This window comes from Elgaria multicarinata, chromosome 4, assembly GCF_023053635.1.
Source record: "Elgaria multicarinata webbii isolate HBS135686 ecotype San Diego chromosome 4, rElgMul1.1.pri, whole genome shotgun sequence".
In the NCBI taxonomy this organism is placed as follows: domain Eukaryota; kingdom Metazoa; phylum Chordata; class Lepidosauria; order Squamata; family Anguidae; genus Elgaria; species Elgaria multicarinata.
Window position 1 is genome coordinate 142,241,665 of NC_086174.1, and position 20,459 is coordinate 142,262,123.

A 20,459-nucleotide genomic window follows, 5' to 3' on the forward strand; every position below is an offset into this window, starting at 1 on the left:
TGTTTTCACTTCCAGTTTGTTTCTGAGCTCAATTCAAGGTGCTGGTCCTTTCCTAAAAAGCCCTAAATGGCTTGGGGCCAGGGACCATCTCCTCCCCTATGAACCAGCCCAAAAATTGCATTCATCGTCTGAGGCCTTATTGCATGTTATACTTCCTAGAGAGGAGAGGTTGGCGGGCACTCCTAACAGGCTATTTGTGTATCAGCCCCTTAGCTATGGAACGCAGCCCCCCAGGGAAAATAGGCTAGCCTCCTCCTTAGTGTCTTTTAATTGGCTGGTGAAGACAGTATTGTTCCATCAAGCTTTTAATGGTAATGCCTTTCTCTGTGGTTACATTTAATCTCTGGTTTTAAAACATGTTTTAGACTTCTGCGTTTTTATAATTTTAACCTTTGTACTTTTATTATACATTACCTCAAGCACTCATTGAGTGGAGGGGGAACCCAAATACTTTCTAGAGAAATAAATAAGCAAACTGCCCATTGAGAAAAAACATCCATAGCTATTGAGAACTATTCATATTCTTTTTGTCAAGTCCCCAGCTACCCATCTGGTGGAACTGTAGGCCAAGTCAAAGTGACGGACCAGTTCAGAATAACCAAACAGCCTGAACCGACAACATTCTGAATCATGTGGGATAGCTGGAAGGCGAGGAGGGTTTGGATGACTCTATTAGATAAACAGATGTCAACCCTAGTCAAAGATAGAGGTAGCCTTTAGGAAAAGTTCTAAACATTGACCTTTGACGGACTCTGACCTGGTTCGCATGATGACAATAAGGTACGGGTGCCGTTTGCCCAATTACCCACCTGGGTGCAGTTCGTCATGCCATTCGAACCCAAGCAGAGTCTTTTGTTTGAGGGGGAGCAGTCCTCAAATAACCCCATGGCTCATGGGTTTCCCCTCTCCAACAAGCCCTGCTACTTGGGCTTGGCTGACATGACAAGTCACACCTGGGTGGTGATTATAGAAATCACACCTGGCACACATCTGGTACATGCCATGATTTAAATCAGCCAAAATAAGCTTATTTTGGTTGTGCAAACTGACCCACTGTGTAAACATTCCTTTTTGTCATCTACCTACATCAGACACGAGCTTGTAATGTGTTAACTTAAGTGACAGAACTGTATTGAAAGGAGACCTTTTGAGATGCTGAAAATGCCATCAGGCAATGCACAACTATTTTAATTATGCAAAATAATCGATAAAAGCCATAGCTTTAGGCATACAGTTGTGCCCTACAAAGACAGAATTCTAAGTGTAAGCTGCCGTTTGTTCTCCCATATGTAGAACTGAGAGAACATCTAAGCAGGTTTGAAGATTAGAAAACAAATCAAGCTGAGGCTAACTTATTGCTAGCGGAACTATCTTAGTCCTTCAGAGTTATTTAGAACGCAGAAATCTGGGTGTATTTGTGAGAAGTCATCAAACCACTTTCGTTTGTGAGTTAAATCATTTTTATCAGAAAGAGAAATGTTTTTTTTTTTACCCCACCCCACATTCTCAATGCCTGTTATTATTGCTTTCCCCCCCCTAGGAAGTAATAGAAGCTATTGCTGAATGTGCATTTAAGACATCTCCTTTCCCGATTCTCCTCTCTTTTGAAAATCATGTGGATTCGTAAGTAACTGAAATATTTCCATAAAGGATACATTGTAATAATTATTGTAAGGGATGTGGAGTATTGAGACTATTTAATTATCATAGTTTTCAGCAAAGGATAAAGACAGATGTTCTAAAGTGTGGCAGACATGGTTTGGACACACTTTCGCTTCATGGAGGAACATTTGTTTGCATGGCAGCAAATGGGTTGTAGCTAATATTAGTCCTACTTAGAGTAGAACTAGGAATGAGTGAATCAGGAAAACTTGAGCTTGCTGAAGTTCTCCAAATTCCACCTCCAGGCTCATTCCAGCTCAAGTCATATCAGATGGCAAACTTTTCTTTTCTTTTCCTACGAAAATTCTTCTGTGTTGCTGTGCATATTTTTCCATATGTACACATCAGTCTTGCACATTTTTGAAAGGTGTGCATTCTTGTATTGATTAAAGCATATATGTGCACATTTTTCAAAAGTATGCATTTTTTCTTGTGTATTTTCCAAAAGTCCTTTTTTTATGCACATTTGTCAAATGTATACTTGCTGTCAAACAAATTTGAGTGTGTGTGTCTGTAAATCACATTGTAAGCTCAGAAATGTATGGACGTCAACCTCAGTTTGTCTCCAAGTCCATGTTCTGTCCGAAAGGCATAAACTGGACAAATCCAGTTTAAAAACTATCTGAAACTAAGTTCTCATACATGAAATAAATGGGACTTGCATACAACCCAATGTGTGTTCAAACAGCTTTCAAGCACTTCAGAATGTATGAATAAGTTTCCCCTAAGGAACTGGTGCATTTGTAGAAACTGTCACTGAAATGCCTGAATCAAGACACAGGCAAACCTGGAACAATGCTATTCACGCTGAATATCCATCCTTTGAGATGTATGTATGTTATTATTTTGGGTAAGTTTTGGATTTATAGTTTGGGGACAAAACTTATTTTGAATATTGGCGCATTCTGCATCGAAATGAATAACTTTTAATTTTCATCCCATTTTGGAAACCTGTAACCAGAATCTTTTTACTGGGGGTTCTAGTAATCCTTCGAGTCATCTTGACTCGAAGGATTACTAGAAGCAACGAGGGAGACAGGAGCAGGCGGAGACCATCAGGTCTTGCTCCAGTTGGACCCATCCCCCAGGGCTAACTGACATCATGACCCTGTGCGGAAGAAGGAGGAGCTGTAGTAGGGTGACCATATTTTGGAAACCAAAAAGGAGGACAACATGGTCGCCCCCAAGGGGGCATGTCCAGTACCAAGGGGGCATGCCCACCCGAATGTGACCATATTTTGGTCACATGTCTGATTTTACAGCACACATTTAAGACAAATCTGTTCTACATAACATCTTAATGTTAAAATCACTGACATAAAGAACAAGTGAGAGATTCAATGTATCTGAAATTAACTTCACTCACTCCTACTTTTGTAGGTTTTGCTATACTCTGTATGTTACATTCTCCCCTTTCCTCAAATATCTTTTCTGACTGTATCTTCACTCATTGCAAGCTGCTGTTGTTGTTAACAGGTTTTGCTACTGGCCCCAGAATCATTTCAAATTTGGTATGGCTAAAGCTCTAGCTAAAAGCTATCATGGTGCCAACTTTCAGCTCTTTATCTTTAAAAATGACTGTTTAAAAAATAATAATTTTAAAACCTCATTTTTTAAAAAAAAATCCTAAAAATCAATGGATGAATGGATCTGTTTCAAATTTGGTGTGGCTAAAGCTCTACCTAAATCCTATCATGGTACGAAGTTTCATCTCTTTATCTTTAAAAATGACAATTTTAAAAATAATAATTTTAAAACCTCAATTTTTAAAAAATTCCTAAAAAATCAATGGATGAACGGATCTGTTTCAAATTTGGTGTGGCTAAAGCTCTACCGAAATCCTATCACGGTACAAAGTTTCATCTCTTTAACTTTAAAAATGACGATTTTAAAAATAATAATTTTAAAACCTCAATTTTTAAAAAATTCCTAAAAAATCAATGAATGAACGGATCTGTTTCAAATTTGGTGTGGCTAAAGCTCTACCTAAATCCTATCATGGTACAAAGTTTCATCTCTTTAACTTTAAAAATGACGATTTTAAAAATAATAATTTTAAAACCTCAATTTTTAAAAAATTCCTAAAAAATCAATGGATGAACGGATCTGTTTCAAATTTGGTGTGGCTAAAGCTCTACCTAAATCCTTTCATGGTGCAAAGTTTCATCTCTTTAACTTTAAAAATGGCGATTTTAAAAATAATAATTTTAAAACCTCAATTTTAAAAAAAATCCTAAAAAAATCAATGGATGAACGGATCTGTTTCAAATTTAGTATGACTAAAGCCCTTCCTAAGAGCTACTATTGTGCCAAGTTTCATGTCTTTATCTTAAAAAAATGATGTAGTTATAAGCATTTTTGTTAATTCCCATTAGAGCTGCTCTTTGGGGGGAAATCCAGATTTCCCCTCCCCCTCCTGGATTTGTCATCAAAAGCCCGGGCAAATCCGGTCATATGGTCACCCTAGCTGTAGGTCTGCCCTTGCACTGGGAGATGAGAGGGGGAAGCAGGACCTTCCCACCAGCCCTGCTGAATGATCTCCTTAATTTCTTTTTCTTTTCTCCCTCTTCCCTCCCCATACCCTTTCCTTGTGTGTCATGTCTTTTTTAGAATGTAAGCCTGAGGGCAGGGGCTGTCTTCTTTACTGATTGATTGTTAGCCGCTCTGGAAGCCTTTTTGGCTGAGGTGCAGGATAAAAATACTATAAAGAAAGAAAGAAAGAAAGACATAACAGTGCATCTATTTAAATTAATTTGAGTGTTCAGAGTATCTAATAAAACAATATGCCACCTATTAGCCAGAAACCATCATTAAAGCCCCTGCCTCCAGGAGCTTTTCCGACAATACAAAAAATTAGGCTGTGGTTTGGGCTGCAGATGAACAAGTAGGGGTGTGCACAGACCCCCCGCTCCGCTTCACTTGCAGATCTGCCATTTTCCGGATCGGGCCGCTCCGCTCCGCCCCCGCTCCGCCCACTTCCGCTCCGCTCCGCCCGGAGCTCCGGATCCGGATCCGGAGCTCCGTTTCCCCCCCCCATAGGCTTGCATTGAAAGCTAAAAAATTATACAACTTTTTTTCTGTTCAAGTTAGAAACCTCATGTTTGGCACCATGACACCTCATGGGGATATACACACGCATGCCAAGTTTCAAAGCAATCCCATCATCCCCTGATTTTTGGCGAATTTTTGAAAATCGGGCACCCCACACACACCATCCCTGCGAGGTGGGCAGGGGAGGAGGGAGGGAAGGCAGGCAGGCATGCAGCTGGCATTTCTGGGGGCATAAGGAAGTGAGCCAAGGATAAGCCAGTAATGCATATAAAATGGAATAAATCAATCAATAAACAAAGGAGGGGTGGAATTAAAAGCAGCAGTGTTGCTCAATAAACAACAAGAAGAACTTTTTTAAAAGGCTATATCTGTCTTTTACCAGCAATAGGGGGACGTGCCCGGGGGAGGGGGAAGTAGCTGCCAGTTCAAGACACTGACAGCCACAGCTCTGAGAAGAAGTAAAACGCTCACTTCGACTCAGAACAGGCATTGCTCCACCACTGAAAAGTGACCATTCACTTCAACTCATGATAGGCATTGCTCCACCGTTTTACTCTCTTTGGAAGGCTCTAATGGCCTTCCAGTGCAGGAGAGAGTGGGGGCACGTCCACGATGAGATGCCCTAGGGGAGCTCATCCCCTTGCACCACATCGATTCAGTTGTTCACCAAGGTTAGGGTGGGGAGCAGTGCTGTGTTTCTATCTCTTATTCTTGGCTTAGTATATGATTTCAGGTTGTGTTTGTGCATTTGGTGGGGCTACTGTGTTAAAAAACACGGGGAAAAGCCCGTTCAGATGAAGAAAGAGAAGTTTCCCAGAATCCCAAGTTACCTGTTTTGCCTATGCCCTCCTCCAACTTTGGGATCATCATGACCGGGAGCTGACTCTGCCCCTCAGCCCTTTGAAAAAGGTATTTTTCCCGCCGATTTTTTAAAAACGTCTAGCCCGCGACCCGTACGATGCAGAAAGTTGAGAGTGGTCTCAAAATGACCCCCATCCACGACTCTCTGTGCACAAGAATTTCCAGAACGATAGCTTAAACCCCCCCCCAGTTATCCCCGATTCTTTCCCTCAATGCAATCCTATGGGCGAAAAGCCGAAAACGCAGTTTGAGCCGCGCGGTTGACCCGATTTTCAAAAAAATATAGCCCGCGACCCAGACAACGCAGAGAGGTGAGAGTGGTCTCAAAATGACCCCCATCCACGACTCTCTGTGCACAAGAATTTCCAGAACGATAGCTTCAAAAACAACGTAGTTATGCGCGATTATTTGCCGCAATGCAATCCTATGGCGAAATGTTTTCAAGATGGCGACCGGAGCGCTCTGCCAGAACTCGGAGCTCCGAAAAATGGGCGCTTCTCTTCGCCTTGCTTCTAGGGGTCCGCGGTCCGCTCCTACTCCGCCTCTGGGTAAGGCGGAGCAGGCCAATCCGCTACTGCTTCTACGCTCCTAATCGGAGCGGAGCACATCCCTATGAACAAGCTAATGCAGTTCCACCCTTTCCCCCCAACAGCCAAAATTTGCACAGAATATGTAACCCCCAACACACACAATATTGGCTTGCATATTTGTGACATTAATATGCATATTCATTTATATTATATGTTCTTTTTGTGTGAATCTCCTGTCTGCTAACTATGATTTTTGTTAAATATTGCTAATCTTCAAACATGTGTTGTAAAGCATCCAAGTAGTCTCAAGGTTAAAAAAGACATGTTTTGGAAACTGGAGGGGGTGGGGGGGAACAACACCATTGTTTTATCCTACACTTTCTTTCTAGTCTTGACCCTGAGTAGAAATATATAACAGAGGAAACTGTGAAACCAAAGGCAGGAATCTCAAAATGTCATGTAAACTGAACGAAGAGCAGTGGAATAGTGAATAAAGATATTTTTATTAGTGTGTAGCTCTCATGTTTCTGTGTTGTATTCTCTTAAGCACGTATTATTGCTTGTATATGTGCAGGTCAGGGTCACTTCTTTCTGTTTACTACTGCAAATGACTGGAAGCCTTTACTGCACTATTTAATGTTTTTTTAAAAAAGTGAGACAAGAGCCTTTGCAGAAGTCAGAATAATGGCATAATGACTGTAGATCACCGAGAACAATGTAGGATGATAGGATTAGAATATTATACTTCTTCATGTAGTTCAAGGATATTAAATTTTCCGTTACTGGCACTTGGAGTGTTATGAATAAGCCTTGTTTAATTCTCTGCTTTCTTCCCTTTTCAGCCCTAAACAGCAGGCAAAAATGGCGGAATATTGCAGATTAATATTTGGAGATGCTTTGCTGATGGAGCCCCTTGAGAAATACCCAGTAAGTTGATTTTGTTATTTGGTCACACGTTCAAAGAAAATGAATTGATTGACAATTCTTTGCTGTCTGTTCTTTTTTATGTACTGCCTCCTTAAATGGTCCGCTTTTTTTACTTTTAGAGCAAGTGTTTTATGGGCATGGTTTCTTTAATAGCAATTGTAGAGATGCTATGAAGGGTGTTTAAAACAAATATGTTAAAGGAAACACACTTTCACAGAAGAAAGAGGTTAGGAAATATGACCATCCTTACAGTTACGTTGCTTTGCTGCCTGTTTTATTTGTTCTCAAAAGGATGACTCCATTGGTATTATCTAGGAAGAGGGACTCTCCCAAAAGCTGTGGCTGGGTTGATTCAAGGGCGTTTAAGTTCTCAATGAAAACCCTGAAAAAAATAATTTTGCAGCAACCTCTTCTCCAAGCTTGTAGTGCTGCTGTGGCTAACTGGGATGACACCCTGGCGGTTACCCAATAGCTCACATTGTGACATCACCAACCGGCATGGCCCCTTTTCCCTTCTCCTTGCTTTGCAAGCTGTGACCAGCAAGCCAAGCCACTGAGTGAGAGAGACAACAGTGCCCACCATTGCTGCTGGCTGAGAGAGTTCTTAGCCGGTCCCACCCCACCTTTCTCCACCACTTCTTCCTCCTCTCTTTCCTTCTTCTCTGCTCTGCTGATGGTGAGTCTGTGCAGTGTAAAAAAAAGTTGCTTATTTGTGGATTGCATGCCAGCACTGCACTAGCATCACTGGCTGCAGCTGGATCCTCCAGTGGGGTTTAGAATTGAGGACTGCCTGGTAAAGAAAAAAAATACTAAGTGCAGAAGTGAGTAAGATTTCTTCCAAGAAGCTGATTTGATTGTTGTTGGTTTTAATTATTTTTCTTGTGGTTTACTCGGACTTCAGTGGGACTTACTCCTGGGTAAATGTGTAAGGATAACAGCCTGAGCAAAGTTCATCCCCCAGGGGAGAAGGTGGCTTAGTACTTAGGGTGACCATATGGAAAGGAGGACAGGGCTCCAGTATCTTTAACGGTTGTATAGAAAAGGGAATTTCACCAGGTGTCATTTGGATGCATGTAGCACCTGGTGAAATTCCCTCTTCATCACAACAGTTAAAGCTGCAGGAGCCCTGCCTGCTGTGACCAGATACAAAAGAGGGCAGGGCTCCTGCAGCTTTAACTGTTGTGATGAAGAGGGAATTTCACCAGGTCATTCATCCATACCAATGACACCTGCTGAAATGCCATTTTCTGTACAATCGTTAAAGATACAGGAGCCCTGTCCTCCTTTTCATATGGTCACCCTATTGGCACTTACTTTAAATTTTTTTTTTTTTTAAATCTGGATGACAGGTATTTAATTTAGTGTGTTTTTCGTTTTCAAAGGCTGGCTGTGGTGGATTTGGGGGAACATTGTGCTTTATTTTTTATGGGTGAAAATGGATTGAGATTGCCTCCCCATTTGGGTTGTGAAATGGTGGATAGGCCTTTCTCAAAACATTGGGCGAAATCCTCCAGACAGAACTTTTCAACAGTGCAATCCTTTGCATGTCTACCAGAAGAAAGTTCCATTGAGTTCAATGGGATGTAAACCCAGGTAAATGTGTATAGGATTTCAGCCTGAGCAAAACATAAACCCTGAAGCTGGGGAGAAGCTGGCTTGATTCTGATTATGCTACAGCTTCTGCGTTGCTGCTGGGACACCTCCAAATGTCACATTCGAAGAACTTAGAACAAGGCAAGAGCTCAAAAGTTCATTTTTATCCTAGACTTGTAGAAGAGATGTGGCTTTGGGAGTGTCATGAAGAGCATCTGCACTTCAGAATTTATCACCGCACCATTCTTTTATCCCTGCTCCAACCAAACTCAATCAGCAAAAGTCCAGGAAAAACCATAGTGTAAGATGTTCTAGTGAGGATGCCTAAACGTAGTTTTGAAGACTTTTAAAAAGTAGGGTAGCTTTGTATCACAAGTAGAATAAAACCAAGAGCAGACTAGTGTTTGCAAGTGGGCCAAGTGGAGGGCCTTCTCTGCTGTGGCACCCCGGCTGTGGAATGAGCTCCCTAAGGAGGTTCACTTGGCACCTACATTATATGCTTTTAGACGCCAGGTGAAGACCTTTTTATTCTCCCAACATTTTAACAGTCTATAAATTTTAAATAACATGGTTTTAAATTAGTAATTTTGCATTGCTGCTGTTTTTATCTCGTTGAGCTTTTATATTGTATTTTATATTATGGTTTTATACTGTTGTTTTATACTTTGAATGGTTTTAATTTTTGTGAACCGCCCAGAGAGCTCCGGCTATTGGGCGGTATAGAAAGGTAATAAATAAAATAAATAAATAATTGTGTTCCTTGCACTATTGTGCTAACAAAATAAACCACCTACTACATGAGCTGCTACAAATCTTCACTACCAGAACATCTTGTCACAGAAACAATGTGCATTCTTACCAACTGAGATGTTAGTGGCTTCAAACATGCAGAAGGCATCTTATGCCAGTCCATCACATATTTTGGCGAGAGGAATCCAAACTAAGATATCTGCAGAAAGAGCAACATGTTATATTTCTGCATTTCAGGTAGATATCAATATGTGGGCATGGGTGTCGTGTTTCTCAAAAACTTCCGGCCTTCTTGGGAGACAATAACGAGGCCTGCTAAGTAATCCACAAAGCTTTATTTAAGCAATGAACATCTCTTCCTGCCTGAAGAGAGTCTAATCTCTTGCAACTTTCCCCTAGGCAAAACTATGCAAACTAAGTGAGACAATTGTCCATTCAAGAATAATGGAAAGCCTTTTCCCAAGATGCCTTAACTTCAGAGAGACTAGTTCTGAGGCAGCTTCTAATGAGATGCGAGCCGGGCTGACTTTCTCTTGCCTTCCTTTAGCTCCACCCATTTTAGCCTGTGATGTACTCTAGGATTGGCTAACCTGTTGGTGCTCTCTTCTTCAGAAGAATGTTGGCTTCGCACTGACTGTATTATTTGCCCTTGACGAGATAAGCCCTGGAGAGAGTTCACCACCAGCTGGTGAGGAGCCTGTGAGAGCTTTCTCCCCCACTGGTACAGGCTGGCCTGTGTCTGACACTGACTCCTCTACTTCAATGTCTGATTCTGATTGATTACCTGAAATACCTTCCAAAATAGGGGGAGCAAGGCTAGACATGACAATGGGTTTCATTATACTAATTCCGCTATTCGAAGCTGGGAAGGGGCAAGTGATGCAAATGTGAAAATGGAGGTCAATGTTGCTTAAAGGGTCATCCTTGGTACCCATGTCTCTTTCTTTATCAGCTTGAACGTGGTGTTCCACTTCCAAGCCCAGCAGACCTGATGTACAAAATTCTGGTGAAGAATAAAAAGAAGTCCCACAAGTCTGTAGATGGGAGCACAAAGAAGAAACTGTCTGAACAAGCTTCAAATGCATGCAGTGATGCTTCTAGTGGGTTTGAGCCTTCCTCTCCTGGAGCAGGTAAAAATACATGAAAACACAAACATCTTTCCTGTAACATACAGAGATGGCCAAAAAGTCGGGATGATTATCATAAATTGCAATCACTTTTAAAGAAATAAGAAGTGTATAAGAAAAAATACTGCACATGATGCAAGCACAAGTCAATATCGAAAAGTATATTACATTAGTTTCTCATTGGGCAAGAAAACACTCTGTTTTCCAGGTAGTGGTCTGCAGCCAGAAGTATATCTAGCCATCCTCCTTCATGAATGCCTCTCAAGTAGCCATAATAATAATAATAATAATAATAATAATAATAATAATAATAATAATATGCCATGTACTGCTAAAGTATGAAGAATCACATACATTTAGACATATCATTATTAGGGCTGTGCACGGACCCCCTGAATCGCTTCGTGGCCCAGACTGCGGTGGCAGAGCCAGGTAAGCCCCCTCCCCCCACTTACCTGAACCTGTCGCAGTCTAACACAGGCTTCAACTGAGGCCCAGGCCTCAAAGCGGAGGCAGGCCACAGTCTGCTTCCGCTTTGAGGCCTGGGCCTCAGTTGAAGCCTGCGACGGACTGTGACGGACACAGGTAAGCCCCCCCTGCCCCCTTACCTGGCTCCTCCACCATCGCCAGGTGAGCCCCCTCTCCCCCACACTTACCTGCGTTCGGAGCTCCGGATGGAGGCGAACCACTTCGCCTTGATCCATAGCTCCCTCAACCTGTTTAGGATCCGCCTTTGGCGGAGGCGAATCGGTCTGCTCCGCTCCCGCTTCTATGACCTGAAACTGAGCCGAGCACAGTCCTAATCATTATATACATATTTCTGTGTTTACACACACACTACGAAAGAGTGGAGGGATGTAATAAAATACCAGCTTATCTTTGTTATAACTTGAAAACAGTTTTTGTTCTTACAAGAGAAACTCTGGTCATCTGTTGATTACCATTTGAGAGATTAGAAGTTTGCTTTTGGGACTGATTCCTGTGCATGGGTTGTGAGCTGCCCACCTATCTGATGTAGGAAAATAATATGGGGCAAATCCTCTCTGTTGCCACTTCAGCATAGCCCAACTTGAGACTGACTGAACTTTTGAGACAGTGAGGCGACCCTCGTGATTCCTGTCTGCCTTACATCAATGTGTCTCACTCCTTGTAGTGTGTTTCCATGACAGCAGCATCCTTCCTTTTATGTCATACATGCCAGTATTTTTCTTGGGTTCTCACTAGTTAGCATCCCTTCAAAAGCTTGTCAGGAAATGCTGCCTTTTAACAACACTGGGAGCCACTCCGCACACCACAAGATCAATGTCTGTTGTGGCCAGATCCACCCCCACCCCTCACCCGCTCCCTAAACATCAACTCCTCAGAAAGGTATTCTCATTATTTCCAGGCATATGGGACTAGGAAGAATTAGTTCCCTTTGCTTCATGATCAAATATTCCCTGTGAAACCTTGGGCTATTAGCTTGGTTTCTTTATGTCCCATAGCAGGGCCCCCTCAACATGAGAAGGAAATGCTTTTCTGTATTTCAGCTAAAAAATATAGATTTATCCTAAAGAGAAAGTTTGCTGGACAAGAAGAGGGTGCATTCTGAATGGGCTTCTAACGTTGTCACAAATATTCAGTGGTGTCCGTTTGCTCCAGCCGCCACTTCATTCCGGTTGAGAAATAAGTCCAGCTCTGCTGCCAGTCAGAGCAGGAAATATCAATCTAAGGTCATCGCTTCATACATTCTTTGTTCTTACAACCAGCACCTATTTCATTTCTTTACTCTCCCTGTCCAGGTGGTGATGATGGTTTTTAAGATCTCTAGCAACTGTACAAAAATTAAAATAACATGGGCACAAATAGCACAAGCATACAACGATACGTAAAAAAAACCACACACAAAAACAAGACAAGTTTAAGTGGGAAAAGGAAGCAATAAGCAATGAACGTTCATGTTTCTATAGGCGCAGTGTTGCAGGCTGTTAATGATGTCAGGTTTATAAGATTCCCCCTGGGCCTGTCCATCAGTCATGTTTTGTAGTAGCTAGAGTATCAGACTGGGAGTGCAGTGCCCCGTAACAAAGTATAGTATAAATTGCCTGACATTGCTGCTTCAGCGTATAGCCACTACATGCCGAGGCAAGATACATATTTGCAGCAAGTGAACATGAAACTCCGAGATCTGGGGGAAGGAGAGAAGCAACAGTGAGGCAAAAAAAGCAGTGGCATTTCCTTACTTCCAACTTTTCAGCCATCTGTAAATGAAAAGAACGTTTTAAGTTTTCTAGCTATAAATCGCATTCTGTGTCAGTTCAGCATCCTTTTTTATTCGATCACCTCGTCACTTAATGCCTTTTGGGGGGGTGTCTGAGCAGGGCTAAATAACGTCATAGTGTTAATGTGTAGGTGGGAGTATTTTGACTATCTGGCTCATAGATAAACGCTTGAAAAAACATTTCAACACCCTAAGACACCACCTTGAGCCTCTGATACTGTCATTGCATTTGAAGTGAAGCTTTTCTGGTGGTAGTTGTAGTAATAGTTAACATGTGAATCAGGAGGAATAATCTACATTGATCTTTCTTTTTCCAATTAAAATGGTGCAGGGGAAGCGGAGATTGACAGTGATGATGACGACGATTATGACGATGACTGCAAAAAATCATCAATGGATGAAGTAAGGAATGAATCATTTTGAAGTACAAATTGCCCTGACTTGACTTTGAAAGTGTATTTGCATATTTGCCTATATGACCCAGTATTGTACTGCCACCTTCTGGATAGTGAGGACTCAGCCACAAATTTCAGATATTTGCTAACGGCTTTGTCAAGCTTTACTGAAGAGATGCAGTGTTTGAGGAGGCCTTTTTGGAGGCATATGGGATCTTCCGTTGCTTTGATGCTCTATACGTTGAATTCTATATATCCGTATTGAATTCTGTATCTGCCTCCTGCTCAGTTTTTATGGGCATGTCTAGACAGGGTGATATCCCAGGGATCTTCCCAGGATCATCCCTGTGCGTCTACATGACGCCAAGGGCATCCCGGGAGCAGGGAGGGATGATCCCTCCCTTGCCCCGGGATTTCACCCTACCCTTTAATTCTGATTTTTCGCATGGTCTGTAAGGAATGGTGAGTTGTCTGAGGATGAGGACTCTGGGGATGAGCAGCCACAGGCGGGACCCAGTACCAGCTTGGCTGATCAACAGCCAGCAGAGGCCTCATCCAGTGCAGACTTAGAAGAGGAGCAAACAGACTTGTTACACGTGCCCTCGTTCAAACAGCAAAGGGCAGAGAAGGAGGCGTTACGTCGATCTAAGCGGATTGCTAATAAACGCCAGCTGAACAAGGAACAGCTGTGAGGCTGAGCTGGTGTATTTAGATAGCAGTCTGCAGACCAGGAAATTGTCAGAGCTTATCTGGTTTGCCTGGGAGAAGCTCTGGACCGTGTACCCGTGACCGTGCCGTGTTCCTGCCGTGTTGTATCGTTTTGGACTCTGGACTTCTTGGACCTCGTGACTCTCTCCTGCCCTTTGGAATCTGGACTGGCTTATGGATTTTCGTGACTCTCTCGTACCCTCACTGACATCTGGAATGCTTTATGGACTGCCTTTGTGTTTTGCGTAAGCAACCAGCAATTGCTCTATGTATTTCTGTTTCAGCTGTGTGACCAATACACCTTATTAGTTACTTCTTTAATTGCTGTGTTTGCTGTTTCTTGGCGTGCTTCCCAGTCTGGGCACTCTGCCCAAAGAGATAAGCAAAAGTGGCTGGTTTCAGACCGGCTTCTTCAGGACAGAATAAGCTCTGACCAACGTTTTACCAGCACTTTTTCTGTTAAGAAAAATAAGAATGGAAAACCTTTTGGAGCAGCAGAAGCAGTTAGCTACTCAGGTGATCCAGCTCACGCAATTAATCACCATGCTCCAAGCGCAAGTGAATCAGGCAACGGCTGCAGCTTCTCAGCCTCCGCCGCTGCCGCGTAGGAGTAAATGCTTTGCAACCATGCCAGAGAGGTTTTCCGGAGAAAGGGGAATGCTGGACACTTTTCTTGCAAACTGCAAATTGCATTTCAAGGTCCGCCCGGAGGATTTTGTTACAGATGGGCACAAAGTAGCTTTTATTGTGTCCTTATTGTCTGGGTCTGCAAGCAAATGGGTTACACCTTATCTCAATCAGGATAGCCCTTTGCTTGACAACCTGGATGCGTTTCTGAAAGAAATGACAGCCATCTGGGGAGATCCGGTGAAAGCAGAAACAGCTGAGCACTGCATAAGGGAGTTGCGTCAGGGAAAGGGGTCAGCGGCTGAATATGCTACTCAGTTTCGTCTCCTGGCACAAGACCTGACTTGGAATGACAGTGCACTTCAGTCACAGTTTCGTTATGGCCTGGCAGAGGAGCTGTTGGACGAATTGGCACGCTCAGCACCGCCTACATCATTGGCTCTGCTCATTGAACAGGCCACCCGGATGGATGCTCGCTTATCAGCTCGTCGTTTGGCACAAAAAGGAACAACAGGATGGAGAGTACAGCCAGTGGTGGAGCCAGCAGCAACACCTGCAGTCGTGGTCTCGCCCTGTACTGGGGAGGAGCCCATGCAGCTGGGAGCTGTAAGAGCACATCTCTCTGCGGCGGAGAAGCAGCGAAGGAGAGCGGCTGGCGTGTGCTTATATTGTGGACATGGGGGGCATTTTGCTCGAGTCTGCCCTGCCAAAGGACAGAAGGGGTCTTTGTCGGGAAACGGGACTTCCCAGGCTTAGGAGGGGTCGCTAGCCTGGGAATTTTGGGGGCAGAGGCAGGTGTGCCTCATGCAGAACCTAGAAAAGACCCTCTACTGGTCTCAGCAACGTTGTCAGAGGAGCAGGCTCAGGGGTGTGCAGTGGGAGTTATGGTTGACTCTGGAGCATCCAGCAATTTTATGGACTGGGCATTTGCTTCCCAACACAATTTCACACTAGAGCCGCTGGCAGAGCCGAGGCAGGTGGAGACAATTGATGGGCGACTTTTAAAATCAGGGCCAGTTACACACCAGACCACTCTGTTGAGGCTGGAGATCCAGGGGCATGTGGAGCGCCTACGTTTCTATGTGGCAGCAGTACCACATTTTGCAGTGGTTTTGGGGATGCCATGGCTCACGCAGCATGATCCCCATATTTCATGGGGTCGGCGGGAAGTACTTTTTGCTTCACCCTATTGTCAAGAACATTGTTGGCCAGAGCAGGTGCAGGCAGCCGTGGCAGTGGTTCCAAGATCTGCGGCCGCAGATCTTCCAGCAAAGTATGCTGAATTTGCGGATGTTTTTGACAAAAAGGAGGCGGATAGGCTTCCACCGCATAGGCCATATGACTGCACCATTGATTTGTTACCAGGGGCCTCTATACCAGCAGGGCGCATTTATTCCCTTTCAGAACCAGAGTTGGCGGTTTTACGGGAATTTTTGGAGACCAACATACAGAAGGGGTTTATTCGCCCTTCTAAGTCGCCTGCAGGCGCACCCGTATTCTTTGTACGCAAAAAGACAGGGGATTTGCGTCTCTGTAATGATTATAGAGGTCTGAACCGCATCACAGTGCGTAACCGCTACCCCTTACCATTAATTCCAGAACTTTTGGAGCGCCTGCGACATGCGAAGGTTTTTACCAAATTAGATCTTCGCGGGGCTTATAATTTGGTGAGAATCAAGGAAGGGGACGAGTGGAAGACTGCTTTTCAGACCAGATATGGGCACTATGAATATACGGTGATGTCGTTCGGATTATGCAACGCCCCAGCCGTATTTCAGCATTTTGTTAATGACATTTTCAGGGACTACCTGGATCGCTTTGTTATTATTTATCTGGATGATTTTTTGATTTTTTCCCCCAATCAGGAGGCGCATGATGCTCATGTTAAGGCAGTCTTGCAGAGACTTCGTGAGCACAGGTTGTACGCAAAATTAGACAAATGTGCGTTCGATCTCACGGAAGTGGACTTTTTAGGTTATAAGATCTCTGCAAAAGGAGTGGCGATGGATCACGCCAAGGTCGAAGCGGTCCTGTCCTGGCAGTCTCCTAGGACTCGAAAGGAGGTGCAGCGCTTTTTGGGTTTCGCGAATTTTTACCGGCGCTTTATTCCAGAGTTCGCGACTCTGGCGGAACCCATCACCCAGTTGCTGAGGGGCAAGACGGGGTTTCGGTGGACACCGGCAGCACAGGTAGCTTTCGAGCAGCTGAAGCAGCGGTTTACGGCAGCCCCAATTTTGCAGCATCCAGATCCACGTAAACCGTTTGTGGTGGAGACGGATGCGTCAGATGTCGCCGTAGGTGCAGTTCTGCTGCAGGCAAGTACAGCAGACTGTGGGTGGTTGCCTTGTGCGTTTTTTTCTAGGCAGCTTACTCCACCAGAAAGAAACTACACCATCTGGGAGAAGGAGCTCTTGGCAGTAAAGGCGGCCTTCGAGGTGTGGCGTCATCTGTTGGAGGGGGCGGAGTATCCAGTAGAGGTTCGAACCGATCACCGGAATCTGGAGTATCTACAAACAGCCCGGAAGCTGACACAAAGGCAGAAGCGCTGGGCTTTGTTTTTTGGGCGTTTCAACTTTCGGTTGAAATATGTTCCTCGGGCCCAAAATCGCCAGGCTGATGCCTTGTCCCGCAAGCCGGAGTATGCAGCGCAGACGGAGAGGGAGGTGCGGTCAACGATCCTGCGACCCGAACATTTTGCAGCAGCGCAGGTGCCCCCGACTTTGAGGGAACAGATTCGCCAGGTGCAGGGGCAGGACGCGTTGGTGCGGGAACAGGCAGCAGGAGGGGCCAAGGCACCGTTTCACATAAGAGACGGGCTCCTATATCACCGAGGTCGTTTGTATGTGCCAGCAGGGGTGTGTAGGGACTCAGTGTTACAGCTGTGCCATGACAGCCGACCGGCCGGACATTTTGGCATATACAAGACTTTGCACCTACTATCTAGAGACTTTTGGTGGCCGAGGGTGCAAGCAGATGTGGCTCGGTACGTCCAGAGCTGTCCGGTGTGCCATCGGGCAAAGGACATAAGGGGGCGACCGGCAGGCTTGCTACATCCGTTGCCTACACCTGTGGGTCCATGGCGGGTGATTTCAATGGACTTTATTACAGACTTGCCATTGTCTGCGGGACACACCACTATATTTGTAGTGGTCGATCTTTTTTCAAAGATGGCACATTTTGTCCCGTGTCCAGGGTTACCAACCGCCCAGGAGACTGCTCGATTGTTCGTGGACAATGTGTTCAGGTTACATGGACTGCCGGAGGGGATTGTCTCGGATCGGGGAGCGCAATTTACGGCACGTTTTTGGAAGGCGGTGATGCAGGTTTTGGACATCAAAGCGCATATGTCATCAGCCTTTCATCCGCAAACAGATGGCCAGACAGAGCGGACAAATGGCACGTTAGAGCAATACCTCCGATGTTACTCTAACTATCAACAAGACAATTGGGCGGGGTTGCTTCCCTTGGCGGAATTCGCCTATAATAATTCTGTGCACGCCTCAACGCAGCAGACACCGTTCTTTGCAACCAGTGGTATGCATCCACGGTGGTTTCCGGCGGTGGTGCCCGCTACCAAGGTTCCTGCAGCAGATCAATGGTTGCAGGAATTACAGGCAGTGCAATCCATGGTGCAGGAGCAGCTGCAGGTGGCCAAAGAGGCCTACAAGGTGGGCGCTGATCGGAGGAGGCAGGAGGGGCCGGCAATCACGGTTGGTGACCGGGTGTGGTTATCAACACGGAATCTTCCACGGCATCGACCCTGCCGGAAGTTGGATGCACGCTTTATGGGTCCATTTTTAGTAACAGCACAGATTAATCCGGTGGCGTTCCGCTTACAGCTGCCTCGGACTTTCCGGATTCACCCTGTGTTTCACCGTTCTCTATTGGTTCCAGCAGCAGGGGTGAGGCCGGATGCTGGGTCAAAGGCTCCTCCAGTCCCAGTGTTAGTGGATGGGGAGGAGGAGTATGAAGTGGCACAAGTCTTGGACTCACGGAAACATCAAGGGCGTTTGCAGTACTTAATTGACTGGCTGGGTTATGGGCCAGAAGAGCGCTCCTGGGAGAATGCTGGGGATGTGCATGCTCCTCTCTTGGTGCAGGACTTTCACCTTAACTACCCTTCCAAGCCAGGCCCAGCTAGGGCGGCAGGAGGGGATTATGGAGAGGGGAGTAGTGTAAGGAATGGTGAGTTGTCTGAGGATGAGGACTCTGGGGATGAGCAGCCACAGGCGGGACCCAGTACCAGCTTGGCTGATCAACAGCCAGCAGAGGCCTCATCCAGTGCAGACTTAGAAGAGGAGCAAACAGACTTGTTACACGTGCCCTCGTTCAAACAGCAAAGGGCAGAGAAGGAGGCGTTACGTCGATCTAAGCGGATTGCTAATAAACGCCAGCTGAACAAGGAACAGCTGTGAGGCTGAGCTGGTGTATTTAGATAGCAGTCTGCAGACCAGGAAATTGTCAGAGCTTATCTGGTTTGCCTGGGAGAAGCTCTGGACCGTGTACCCGTGACCGTGCCGTGTTCCTGCCGTGTTGTATCGTTTTGGACTCTGGACTTCTTGGACCTCGTGACTCTCTCCTGCCCTTTGGAATCTGGACTGGCTTATGGATTTTCGTGACTCTCTCGTACCCTCACTGACATCTGGAATGCTTTATGGACTGCCTTTGTGTTTTGCGTAAGCAACCAGCAATTGCTCTATGTATTTCTGTTTCAGCTGTGTGACCAATACACCTTATTAGTTACTTCTTTAATTGCTGTGTTTGCTGTTTCTTGGCGTGCTTCCCAGTCTGGGCACTCTGCCCAAAGAGATAAGCAAAAGTGGCTGGTTTCAGACCGGCTTCTTCAGGACATGGTCTCAAGATGTTCCTGAGACCGTGGGACGTATGGCCCGATGTCATGGTTTTGTCCTGGCTCCTTGCAAGTAACCGCAAGGAGCCGGGAGACAGGGCAGGGAGCTATTCAGGAGCTCCGTGCCCATTTGGGGTGGGGCGGTGGGAGCGGGAGGTTTTTTTTTTTTTTAATTACTTACTTTTGGTGAAGGCGTGTTCGAGCACTCATCTTGAGTTTTAAAAAACACAGAACCAAAATGGCGGGTGCGACATCCTCTTCCACCTGGGACTTTGTGCACCATGTGTAGACAAGGGGGACGATCTCGCGATCATAAAATCACGAGATCATCCCCCTCTGCCCCCCTTGTCTAGCCATGCCCTACGTGATAGGCAACGCTTTGGAGGCTTTGAGCTAAACTTATGTGGTTTCCAGTGTCAGTTCTGCTCTGAAACTGCAGCCGGGAAGGTGTGAACGCTCAGGCAGCAGCCAGGTTGCACGAATGATATTGAGCAAAATTTCATGGGAAATGTATACTAGACTTCTGAGGTTTATGTATGTGATTAAGAGCAGCGGTCTGGAAATATTCATCTGCTTTGTTTTTCAAGCTGAAAATAATGTTGGGGGATGAACTGTTCCCTGCAGGCATCTATTCTTAACTATAACTTTTTTCTCTGTGGCTGATTGTGGCCATTGTTTTTCTTTTCGGCTGCTGCTTTCTCCCTTGCTTTCTTCTTCCTCAAGTGATCCTAGCCAATCAGGGATCACATAATGATGTCATGACACCATATTGCCAGATTCGGATACCTAATGACACCATTCAGGGCAAATTAAAGCAATAGGGAAGGAAGGCAATGTTTCTTGCAATGCATTGTCTTCCTTCTGGACGAGGAAACACTTTCTCACACACGCTTCAGTACAATACTGGGAAATCATTGAAAAGGGTGGGTGTGGGGTGGGTGCAGGTGAGTGCTTTCCACCACTGTCAATTTTTGTGTGTGGAAAGTGCATCCTACCCTCTTTCCAGCTCATCCATAGCTCAAACCAGAAGGATTCTCAGTCATCCATTTCTTAAAGTTATGTTTATGATAAAACAATTTAAAGTGTAAATCGGAATGTTTGATTGAAAAGTGTACATCT

The 20,459-nt window shown here is 45.0% G+C and overlaps 1 protein-coding gene across 5 annotated transcripts in view; it reads left to right on the plus strand.

Moving 5' to 3' along the window:
* Positions 1–20,459, plus strand: part of PLCB1 (phospholipase C beta 1) — a 702,230-nt gene that overhangs the window by 508,865 nt on the left and 172,906 nt on the right. For all 5 annotated transcript variants that reach the window (XM_063125314.1, XM_063125315.1, XM_063125318.1 and 2 more), the window contains 4 exons: positions 1,541–1,623; positions 6,947–7,031; positions 10,327–10,504; positions 13,093–13,163. In XM_063125314.1, the coding sequence (XP_062981384.1) occupies positions 1,541–1,623; positions 6,947–7,031; positions 10,327–10,504; positions 13,093–13,163 (417 nt within the window). The remainder of the gene's footprint in view (positions 1–1,540; positions 1,624–6,946; positions 7,032–10,326; positions 10,505–13,092; positions 13,164–20,459) is intronic.